The 11,528-nt window shown below is 36.6% G+C and overlaps 2 protein-coding genes across 2 annotated transcripts in view; one reads left to right on the forward strand and one right to left on the reverse strand.

Annotated features, from left to right (window-relative positions):
* Nucleotides 1-5,597, forward strand: part of LOC106870764 (nucleoside diphosphate-linked moiety X motif 17) — a 7,097-nt gene extending 1,500 nt beyond the window's left edge. The window contains exons 2-7 of the mRNA XM_014916960.2: nt 1,409-1,534; nt 2,176-2,347; nt 3,157-3,182; nt 4,272-4,373; nt 4,630-4,874; nt 5,112-5,597. Coding sequence (XP_014772446.1) covers nt 1,409-1,534; nt 2,176-2,347; nt 3,157-3,182; nt 4,272-4,373; nt 4,630-4,874; nt 5,112-5,268 — 828 coding nt within the window. The 3' untranslated portion in view covers nt 5,269-5,597. The remainder of the gene's footprint in view (nt 1-1,408; nt 1,535-2,175; nt 2,348-3,156; nt 3,183-4,271; nt 4,374-4,629; nt 4,875-5,111) is intronic.
* A 383-nt stretch (nt 5,598-5,980) lies between these two features.
* Nucleotides 5,981-11,528, reverse strand: part of LOC106870760 (probable chitinase 10) — a 28,809-nt gene continuing 23,261 nt past the window's right edge. The window contains exons 15-22 of the mRNA XM_052976488.1: nt 11,073-11,230; nt 10,395-10,518; nt 9,708-9,893; nt 9,049-9,168; nt 7,971-8,128; nt 7,407-7,426; nt 7,038-7,298; nt 5,981-6,223 (exon numbers count right to left, since the gene is read on the reverse strand). Of these exons, the coding sequence (XP_052832448.1) occupies nt 6,048-6,223; nt 7,038-7,298; nt 7,407-7,426; nt 7,971-8,128; nt 9,049-9,168; nt 9,708-9,893; nt 10,395-10,518; nt 11,073-11,230 (1,203 nt within the window). The 3' untranslated portion in view covers nt 5,981-6,047. The remainder of the gene's footprint in view (nt 6,224-7,037; nt 7,299-7,406; nt 7,427-7,970; nt 8,129-9,048; nt 9,169-9,707; nt 9,894-10,394; nt 10,519-11,072; nt 11,231-11,528) is intronic.

Consider the following 11,528-nt stretch of genomic DNA (forward strand, 5'->3'; position numbering starts at 1 on the left):
TTCATGTTAATTTTATATCCGAAGCACCAATTTCTCTATATTCTTCTTTATTTCCCAAATTAACTGAAACAAAGACAGTTAATTAAACAGAATATGATAACAAAAGGGCCAGCCTCTGTTCTGCTATACTTTTTCCTGCCGCCGAAGAAAGGAACCGGTTTCGGTCAGGATCAAAACATAAACACTATCGACGAAATGTTTTATTTTTATTTTTTTTAACTGAGGGCTGTTTTTTTTTTTTGTTTTTTTTTTTGTTCTAATAAAATGCTGGATGTTGTTCTATAGCCTCAAGTCAGCCTTGATTTAGCAGACATATGGGTACTGCTTAAATACAGAGGCCCCTTAACGGTACTACTTTAGTACAAAGGTCCCGACGCATCTACGGAACGGTATAGAGGGGAGGTAATCTAGTTCGGTAGATTAAAAAAAAAAAAGTCATGGTATATTCTCAGCCTGACGAGCAGCAGAGCCAGGGCTGGTAGCTGACAACACCAAGCTGTTGCTGGAGGTGTCACAGCATGTGAGTGGGGTCTGGTTTCAGGCAAGCTTAGCTGTAAAAACTGTAATCGTGGGAGCAGGGTAGGCTTTTGAAAATATTTCAAGAAATCAAGTGACAGTATGTTTCTAAAGTAATATTACAGATTTGTTAGAGAAAGTTTTGTGTTGAAGCTCATAGGATGGACTGGAGAACAAAAATTAAATTCCAGAGTTAGACAATGGAAAACCACCAGTGTGAACCACTAAGAGACCCTCTATGTCTGGTTCCCAACCATTTTTTTTTTTCATCTATGGACCCCCTTGAATTCTTATTCTACTCATGGGTGGGCGCAGTAAATTAAACCCACTTTTCTTCTTCAAAAACACACTCTGATACGAATGGATACTGGAATCAACATAATTAGGCTGATAATGGATTCAACTTGTAATGTGGAGACATGGTTTTTACTGATATGTCTGTTGAGAGTAGCATCTTGAAGTGTATGATAGAGAAATAAAAACCAAAGAAGGGATGCTATGCTTCAGTCTTAAAAAAGTGCTAATCCCGCAGTGAATTAAAATTACTTTTTATGTGGTTGAAATGATCAATAATAAAAAAATATTTGAAAGTATATGTTGATAAAAATATATTAAAACTAGAATCTTGAAGAATTTTTTTGACAGTGTTGAGTTTAATAGTTGCTTTTTTTTTAGTAAATCACATAATCATAATTGATAAGCAGCTTTCTTCATCTAATATTTATAAAAGATGGGGTTTAGACATCTTTATGTTTTACTTAGATTATTATTGACAACCTTTTGAAGATAAATTTTCTGATGTTTTCTCTTTGAAAATGTGATTCTATTTGATGGCTAGAACATGTTTAATTCTTCACATGTAATAATCTTAGAAATAATCTCTATTTTACAGTGTATTGTGGATTATTTTGGTGCCACCCATCTTCAAACTCCTGTTTATGCATGCCTGAAGAATAATTCTTTTATAATCAGCAATGAAACTTTGGATGACAGTCACAGCCAGCCAGTATTTATTAAAGTAAGACCTTGGTTTATACGTTGTCATCATCATCATCATCATCTGAACCTGTGGCTTTCTGTCTCAAAGAACAATGAGGCAAAATTCATTAGACTGGAATATGTTTTGTGGATTTAATTTTATTTAAAGCCCATCTCTTTAATTATCAGCAAATTTTGGGAAAAAAAACTTACTGAATTTCTTTATCTGCATATGTAATTACCAAAGAAATTTTGATCAAAAATATCAGTTACGCACTGGGGTTGATGTAATCAACTTAATCCCTTTGTCTGTCCTTGTTTGTCCCCTCTATGTTTAGCCCCTTGTGGGCAATAAAGAAATAAGAAACATTGGCACGCCGGGCGAAATGCTTAGTGGTATTTTGTCTGTCCTTACGTTCTGAGTTCAAATTCTGCTGAGGTTGACTTTGCCTTTTAACCTTTCAGGGTCGATAAATTAAGCACCAGTTGCATACTGGGGTTAGGGTTAGGCCCCCTCTCCCAAAATTTCAGGCCTTGTGCCTAGAGTAGGAAAGAATATTTCTTTCTTGTTGGCGGCAGAGTTGGTACTTGTCATTATAAGCATCACTGAGGTTAATCTTTATAAATGATAGCTTGTTTCTAATGTTGAAACATTCGCTGAACTCATTTCAATATTTCCAGCATCCATCCTTCTGTCCGATATTGAACCTAACCTCAGACCTTGATGCAGCAACCAAAAGCAGAGGAATTGATGTTGGAGTTGCCGTTCTTCTTGAAAGTTCCGACCACAAATTATTGCTGTCCAGAAGAGCAAATCACTTGCGTATATTTCCTGGTATCTGGGTACCACCAGGTAAATTGTTTCTCTTTCTTTTCACCATTAGATAACTCTTTTACTACTGTTATTCTACTACCCTCCACTACACCTCATATTCTTGCAGCTTGTAGTCAACTTATTCCTCCTTCAAAATTGCTGGTTTTGTGCCAGAATGTGAAACCAATGTACTTTGTAATACATTGACATGTGATTTAATAGCATTGCTAACACAGAAGAACACAGTGTTGACTTATAAAAGCATTCAATATACTTTGTAGAATTTTATGATTGTATAATGAAATATGGTGTCCCTGATGGTGGATTCTAATACTTTAAATCCAGGTTTGTCCCTGTTAACAGGGGTGGCCAGATCTACCTCACTCTTATAAAAACTGCTCTCACACCATCTGGCCCAGTTTTGGGTGTCTTGCTTCTTCAAGCCAACCCTCTCAATATCCTCCTCCACCTCCACTCACAAGGGTTTAGTCAGCTTGAAGCTGTAGTAGAAGACATTTGCCCCATGTGCAACACAGTGGGACTGAACCCGGAGCCATGTGGTTGGAAAGCAAACTGCTTACCACACAGCCACGTGTGCATTGCTTCACTATGTAAACCCATTGTTTGGGCCTTGTTAACACACTGCTCTAGTTTGGTGACACATTATTCATTGTTTCAGTAACTTAATACAATCTTTCATTAGAATAAAACTATTTATTTTGTCTGAAACTTTATGAAATCTCTGAAGATTTACCACAAAAAAAATAAAAAAGAAGAGGCAAAAAGAAAGAAAGAAAATTTAGATTCTGTTTTTTTTTTTTTTGATTGAAACATTTCTATTTTTGCAGGTGGTCATATAGAAGCAAATGAAATGGTAAGTTGCCTTCAACCCTTTACCATTCAGACTTTGTCTCATGTATTCCGTGTTTTTTTTTTTCACATTGTTTTGAATTAATCCTGCATTTTGTTGCAGCTTTGAGCTTTCAATGGTGTGATTGATTGATTTTTAGAATGATATTGCAGGGTATGTGTGAGTAGCCAGCTATGGCCAGTTTGAGTATAAAACAGGTGGAATATTTGGGCCCTGGATATGGCTGGTTTAAATGCTCAAGGGTTAAAGAAACTAAATTAAAAAACAAAACAAAACCCTGAGATAAACCCCAGTTATTTCATATGGATACGCAACAGGACATCTTTCAATCCATGTTAGAATTAAGATACACACATCACAAAAAAAAAAAAAAATGCAAACCCAAAAGTATTCTAAAATATTATAACATAAACCCATACATCCTCTAATATATAAAAAAAAGGTTATAATTAGTCCACATCATTTTTTAAGGACCTCAGGGCAAGTTTTTTGGTTTCTCTAGTATATATATTCCTTCCCTGGATAGGAAGCCAGTCCATCGCAGGGTTCCTCACTTTTGCCAGCTGAGTGGACTGAGCAGTGTGAAATGAAGTGTTTTGCTCAAGAACACAATGTGTCGCCCGGTCTAGGAATCGAAACCACAATCTTATGATTGTAAAACCAACGCCCTAACCACTAAGCCATGCACCTCTACATGTAAAAAAGACAAATAATGCAGCTATAGATATTGTTAATCTAAGCACTTCCCTTAATATACAGGGTAGGAAAATTTTAGAAATTTTTCTACCAGTGGCCTGGCATGTATAAAATAGTCAATAGACAATATATTTTTCATATAAAAATTAGTGTGCATTTAAACACAAAAGAGGTGACCTGGTTGGACTTTGACCGTTCCTTCTAGCTTGTAAAGTCGCCTCTTTTCTGTTTAAATGTGCACTAATCTTTTTATATATATATCGTTCAAAATAAAAGATAAATGTATTGTCAATTCAGCATTGATGTAGCCATTTGTACTACTAGGGGCAATTCAGTAAGTGTTTACAGTTACATTTGTTTATGTGTTGAATTTATTTTAAATGATTTTTTCTTTAGATCACTGATGCTGGTGTTAGAGAGTTCTTTGAAGAGACTGGTTTCAAAATAAATCCAGGACAATGTGAAGATGAGAAATTAAACCTTATCACACTTTGGGAAGTGAGTTGAATTAATATCTACAGTAATTATTTTTTTTTTTAAATTGTTTCAATTGTTGGACTGCGACCATGCTGAAGCATTGCCTTGAAAAACGGTATTGGAGAAGGGTATTGAGTGCTAACCTTCCTTCTTTAAGGCATAACCCTCCCCAATGCTTCCAGAATTTATTAAAGTTTTAGGTTGTTTTAGAAATTATTGCTAAGTCCATACTTGGGCAGTACCAGCAACTTAAAGTGTCCATTTTCTTTAATTTCAGTCTGTCTATCCAGCAAAGTTGACCTATGGAAACCCTAAAAGACACCATGTGGTTGCATATTTACATGGGAAACTAAAGAGCATGACATCAAGCGAAGCAGAGAACCATCTTCAGATAGAACCTAATGAAGTCGATGCATGTGCATGGTTTAACAGACAGCAGATTGCTTCTATTGTAAGATCAGATGAAGAAGGATTTAACTCCAGTGAGCAACAGAATTCTTTGGACCCAGACTCTCATTTCAGGTTAATCACAATAGAATCCTTTACATTACTCTTGATTTGTTTTATACAAGGAATATATTGTTTTATCAATATTGTTTAATTTTGTCAGCCCGAAGCTATAGTAGAAGACACTTGCCCGAGGTGCCACACAGTGGAACTGAAGCCGGAACCATGTGGTTGGGAAGCAAGCTTCTTACCACACAGCCACTCACACACATACATATATATCTTTTCCTTTTTTTTTTTCTTGTCTTTCAGAGCTCACATATTGAATGAGAATAAAGAAATGGTCACAACTGAACTCCCGTTGCTTCCTCTTCTGCAACTTGCCGACAAACATAGTGATTGCTCTCCAGGCAGGGTCAGCACTGGCACCAAATTTGCTTTGCAACAATGGTTGAAAATATCGAAATAACACTGAACTGACAAAATAATTTTTATTTATGATTTAATCTAATTAAAACAAAACCAGACAATTTTAAATTGCCATCACAGCCCATATTTCACTGCTACAGCTGTTTGCAGCTAAAACTGAAATTATTTGCCACTATAAGACATTTCCAGAAGATAGAATTTCCAAGAAAGAGTTCTCTATGTCAAAAAAACTAAGTTTTCTCAATTTTCTCTTGCTTTCTGGTTTGCTAATGTTTTGTGAAAAGTGAAAAAGAAAAAAAAAACACATGTTCAATGAATTTCGTTATGACTAATTATTTCCATCTTAATAAAATGTCTCACTTCATAAAATATTTAATTAATAAATCACAGGTTGTGTCAAGATGATGATTTCTAAAAAAGAATGAAATAGTGCTACACATGATTATCACTGATTAGAAATTTTAAGAACTTTGTTAGTAAATACGCAAAACAAACTAAATATAGGAATTCTGTGCATCTTCTTCCTTAGAATTCTTTAATTTCAAATTCAAAATTCTAGGCTCATCAAATATTGAGAAATGGTTATTTCCCTTGTAAAGCTGCTGTCACTAAGGCAACTTATTTGGGAACTAAAACTTAGCCATTCAGTAAATAGAGTTTGATATAAGACTGACAAAAATCCTTAAAGCCGATGCTCCAGAATGGCTGCAGACAGATAAAAACATGAAACAAGAATAAAAATAAAAGAATACTTTTAATAATTTTTTTTGTATTTTTTTATTATTTTCATTTTAAAATTCTTTCAACTATAGTTCGAACTTAAGAACAACCAGGAATTTGTGCCACAAAGTTGCAGGCCTTAATTTTGGGATCATATCCAGTTTTGGGTCCACAGCGTTCATGGAAGGTTAAACCGAAGGAACATTGGTAGTAGAATGTACAATCTTTGGGGTCAACATACAAACCATCGCTTTTTCCCTCGCAGAAATGTGTTGCTGTAATAAGAAATAATATTTGAAGAAATGTGGTTACTTCTATCAGTATATCATGGAACTGTAACATCATCACCTCTTCTACATTATATTACCATTTCTATACCCCATTGTACTTCCACACGTGTCAACATAGTTCCACCATACTGTATTAGAGGTACAACACCAACTTTCTTATTAGTGATGGCCAGGAAACTCAATCTGCACCTATTTTTGAGTAAGGACTTCGAATTTTCACAGCCTCCAGACTAGTTTGCTAGTAACTTGCATAATACGATATTAGTAAACTTTTTGTACAGGTATGTACAGGTACCTGTGTTTCATTTAAGTAAATTTAATATTCGTTTAATTTAGAGTGTGTTGAGCATGGTGACCATCCCTGGTTCAGAAAAATCTGGAATGGCTCTGGATCCAAAGGTTCTGGAAAATCTTATGTTGTATTTATACCACACCTCCTACATCTGCTCGTTACACTCTACTATCACATCAACTATACTACCTTGTACTGGTACACCTACACTACATCATACTCTCACACCACCTACTATACACTATCAGTCACACACCACTGCAATATCACACATATATTGGTGTGCTGTCATGTCTACAGTATCATACTATGACATAAACCTCAATCTAGCCAGACAACCACACAATACTTTGCTACTGTGGACCACCACCTCACACTGCACTATCTCACAGCACTATACTGCCACACAACACTGTACTATAGTCAACCTCAATACTACACTATCCCACAATGCTGCATTGCAACAGAATAGTACATGAACACTATAAGACCACTAATGATACTTACATCCTCCTTTGCCAGGGGTGACGGGTCTTGAAGTACTTGGTTTATTTGTCACCACTTTACCCCCAATTGTGCATCTGAAACTAGGGTCAGGATCACACAGTCCTTTGTTTTGGTTCCACAATCCAACTTTACATTTCTCTATAAATGATCGACCATTGACACAAAAGACATATTCGGTGCAACTCTTTGGATGGGAATAAGTTCCATCTGGTTTACCCTGGCACAGGACATCGTCTTTCTTTGGAGGAAGGGTAATGACGGCTGCAAAGCAGAATGGTAAAAATGGGAGATTGAAGGAATGAAAAGAATACAAGAGTTTAACAATTGGAAGTAAAGGTCGTATGTCTTAAAGTTTTTAAACTGACTTACTTTTTGGTGTGGTTTTGACCCTGGATAAAGCAAAAGAAAACAAAAAAATTATAAAATAAATTCGGCTCTTTTATTTTCTTTCAAATAATACTGGACATTCTCTTCATCCTTGAAACAAAACAGTTTAAGAAGTCTACTGATGCTAGAATCTACATCATGGTTATATCTTGATGTGATTCTGTACGAAGTACAAATGATACTATTTATAGCATACAAACCTGTAGACAATCTTCACAAACTTATAAAATTGGATACTTTTTTCATATTTCAAGAGGTGCATAATGTTGTCCAAAGGAGAAAAAAAAACAGTCAGCAATGTATATACAATGTCTGTGTGTGTGTATATACGTATTCTTTTATTCTTTCTTTTATTTGTTTCAGTCATTTGACTGCGGCCATGCTGGAGCACCGCCTTTAGTTGAACAAATCAATCTCGGGACTTACTCTTTCACCTGAACAAATTCTAACTGATCCATGCCAGCATGGGAAAACGGAGTATTAAATGGCAATGACAATAATGGTTTTCCTGGAACGGACATTATAGCATTGAGAGGCCATACTTACGGGGCTGTGTGAGGTGGGACAACGATTTTGTCTCCTAATGCTCTGACTATGGATTTCATCAAAGGGTATTTCTCTCCTCCACACTGACCATTAAAGTCATCAAGGGGTAGAGCCCAGACAGCAATGCCTCCAAATCCATTTGCCTTGATCCAATTAACCTGAAAATCACAAAAGAAAACATATTTGAAGAGGACAAAAAAAAAAAAAGAATTATGGTGGAAACGATCCATTAAAAATGTGAAGGAAGCCTGTGACATGCTTTGTTAAATACGACAGAGGTAATTTCACTTTCCATTGAGTGTGAGTCAATATTATACTCCATTGAGTGTGACAGACAATGAAAGGATCCATAACGTGTGACAGAGATAACAAAAGGACCCATGGAGTGTAACACAGCTAAGGATATACTTCATGAAGTGTGGCAGCTAATGCTACATTGAATGTGACTGAGATAAAAGGATTCATGGAGTGCGACAGAGCAAATTGCATACTCAATGGAGTGTGACAGAGCTAATAAATACACTCTGCTGACTATGACAGCTAATGTTTCACTCTACTGAGTGTGAAAGGTAATAAGAAACTTCAATGAGTGTGACTAAGCTAATGGCACACGCAGAACTGTTGACACTCCACTGAGTGTGAGAGAGTGGAGTGAACTAAATCACTGTAAAATGGTTCACCTTGCTCAAGAACACATTGCATCGACTGATTCGAGAATTGAACCCACGAACTAGCGATGATGTGGTTAATATAACACTCTAACCATTAGGCCACGAACCTTCACCCGATAATCTCACCACCAAACTAGAATAAGTATTATGGCAAATATGATTGACTAAAATCCGTAACGGCATTGCTCCAGCTTGGCCGCTGCAGTTCAGTGACTGAAACTGGAAAGACAATGGAAGAATCTTCATGGTAGACATTTTCTTTCATTTCACCAGAGTCGATGTATTTAGTACCAGTGTTGTACTGGGGTCGATTCTATCATCTCTTTGTCACTTCTGTTGATGTGTGTAATCACATAAATAAAAAAAAAGATGCAACAAAAAGGGATAGAAACCAGGTTAAAAAGTACCTTAATAGTTAAACTCTTTGGGTTATCGTATCCAACCCATTGGTTGCCCTTCACAACATATGGAACTTCCTGGTCTTTGATCCAAGACACCTTACCTCCAGTTGCTATCATTTTACAGATCTAAAATAAAAAATTTTTTTAAAAAACAGACAAAATAAAAGACAACTGTTCGATGATGACACCAAATATGGTGTGTTAATTGTTACAACATTTTACACGAAAGTGTTTCTTTTTTTTTAATGAAGATCAACATTGATCAAGAGGAGGTGTGAAACGTTTTAACCCCGCCCATTTGTCGTCGTTGATTCGACGCTGACATATTTGACATCAGACGTTTTTTTGTTTCTTTCGCTTCTGTACCCCCCACCCCAAATCTTCCGTAATATTCCAGTAGCCCAATTAACTTTGACCACGTAAAAAACACCCACTACACTCTCAGGGTGGTTGGCGTTAGGAAGGGCATCCAGCCGTAGAAACCTTTCCAAATCAGATCGGAACCTGGTGCAGCCTCCCAGCTTATCAGTTTTCAATCAAACCGTCCAACCCATGCCAGCATGGGAAGCGGACGTTACATGATGATGATGATGGTAATATATATATATATAATGATATATATGTGTAATATAGATGGCTGTTTTAGATTTCATGAAACTACTTACCTCATAGTAAGACAGGAATCCGCCTTCTCTGGTAAAAGGTCCTTTATTGGAAGCTCCTTTGGCGGGATCACCGGGATTGCTTTGTGCTGGGTTGCTAAGTGTAAAGCCACGTCCATAAAGGGCCAAGCCCACATTTAATATACTTTTGGGGGCGCCTTTCTTTACCCAGTAGTTCGCTGCCCATTCCTGTTAGTTCCAATAATAATAATAATAATAATAATAATAATAATAATGTTTTCTTTATTAACCATTAAAGGTTGACAAAATTACGAGGGTGGTAAGTGACCATACAATACGGGTACAATACGGGTACAATACGGGTACAATACGGGTTTACATAAAAGCCTTTAAACAGTAAAATAACAGAAACAAAGAAACGGAGGGACGAATGGCAAAGTTGGCCTCGGTGAGATTTGAACTCGGAACGTGTAGAGCTGCAACAAATACTCCTGTGTCTAATTACTGACTCACCTGTGAATCTTAACGTCCATGCACCTGTATGTCTCTCATCATTCAGGCCGCGCGCATTATCCACTCAGTTGTGAACCAGCATTCACTCACCTGCATCTCTCACAATCCAATCGTCCGTATATCTTAACATTCACCTGTTACATGTACACCTTTACATTTAATTAACTTCTGACAAATTACCAATAAACCATTTACAATTATAAAATTTTAACGTACCACATTAAGGTGTCTTTGCAGCCCCTTTTCGTCGCTCCTCACGTGAAGTGGACTGTTGTGTCCTGTAAACTTTTCCCAGGCTCCGTGAAGATCGTATGTCATAATTGTGATGAAATCGAAGTACCTGAATCAAACGATGACAGATCAATCAGTTCCATCAGATAATTAGAGTTCGCATTCCAAGGATGCTAATACGAATTCTTGAACTTGGAACCGTGATTCTCTTTACACTCACTGCTATTTCTATTATCAAACCTTGTTAATTAAGACTTCTTAATTAGGTAGAGTTAAATATCTTGCCCAATGTTTACATTTCAAGGTTACTATACGAATTCTTGATACAGATAACTCAACCGCAAAAACTGAGGAAAGGCAAACGAAAATTTTGACGTAAAAAAACGGCGTTTAGAACCCAGTTAAATACGACAGAGGCCGACTATGGGAAAGGAAGAAGGTGAAGATGGTGCCAACCATTGTTGGTTCTTTGAGGACAGTATCAGAAGTCATCAAAAAGAATATAAAGGAAAGGAGAATGGAGTGGTCAGAAGAACATGGTACCGCAGGTTGCAGATAGCAAGTCTGCTACGCATGTAAGACACCAGAACTTCCAACAGAAAATGAGTTAAAATAGTAATAATAATAATAATAATAATAATAATAATAATGAAGATGTCGTACTTGGAAATCTCTGGAATGTCATAGCCAGTGTCTATTTTGTCTTGTCCAGCGGAGACAGCACAAGCCAACAAAAGTCTCTCGTTGCCAGTTGATTTCGCTTCAGCTTCGAACGCCAGTTTCGTTTCCTGAAGATAAAAAAAACATATCGCGTTTAAATTCTGTTACTCGTTTCAGTCATTAAACTGCGTCCATGCTGGAGCACAGTGGCGTATGGTGGTTGTTGTCATTGGGTGTGTTGCCCCCAAAATGTTCGTAAAATGATGTAAAATTTCTATAACCTCATCGTACAGTAGTGAACAGCTGGTTCCGTCGTACATCTCCAGCGTTAGAAGCTGGACAAATGCAAGAAATAATAATAATAATAATAATCCTTTCTACACTGGGCACAAGGCCTGAAATTTTGGGGAGGGTATATATATATATAGAGAGAGATAGAGATAGATAGATAGATAGATA

This window comes from Octopus bimaculoides, chromosome 24 (genome assembly GCF_001194135.2).
Source record: "Octopus bimaculoides isolate UCB-OBI-ISO-001 chromosome 24, ASM119413v2, whole genome shotgun sequence".
NCBI classification, from domain to species: domain Eukaryota; kingdom Metazoa; phylum Mollusca; class Cephalopoda; order Octopoda; family Octopodidae; genus Octopus; species Octopus bimaculoides.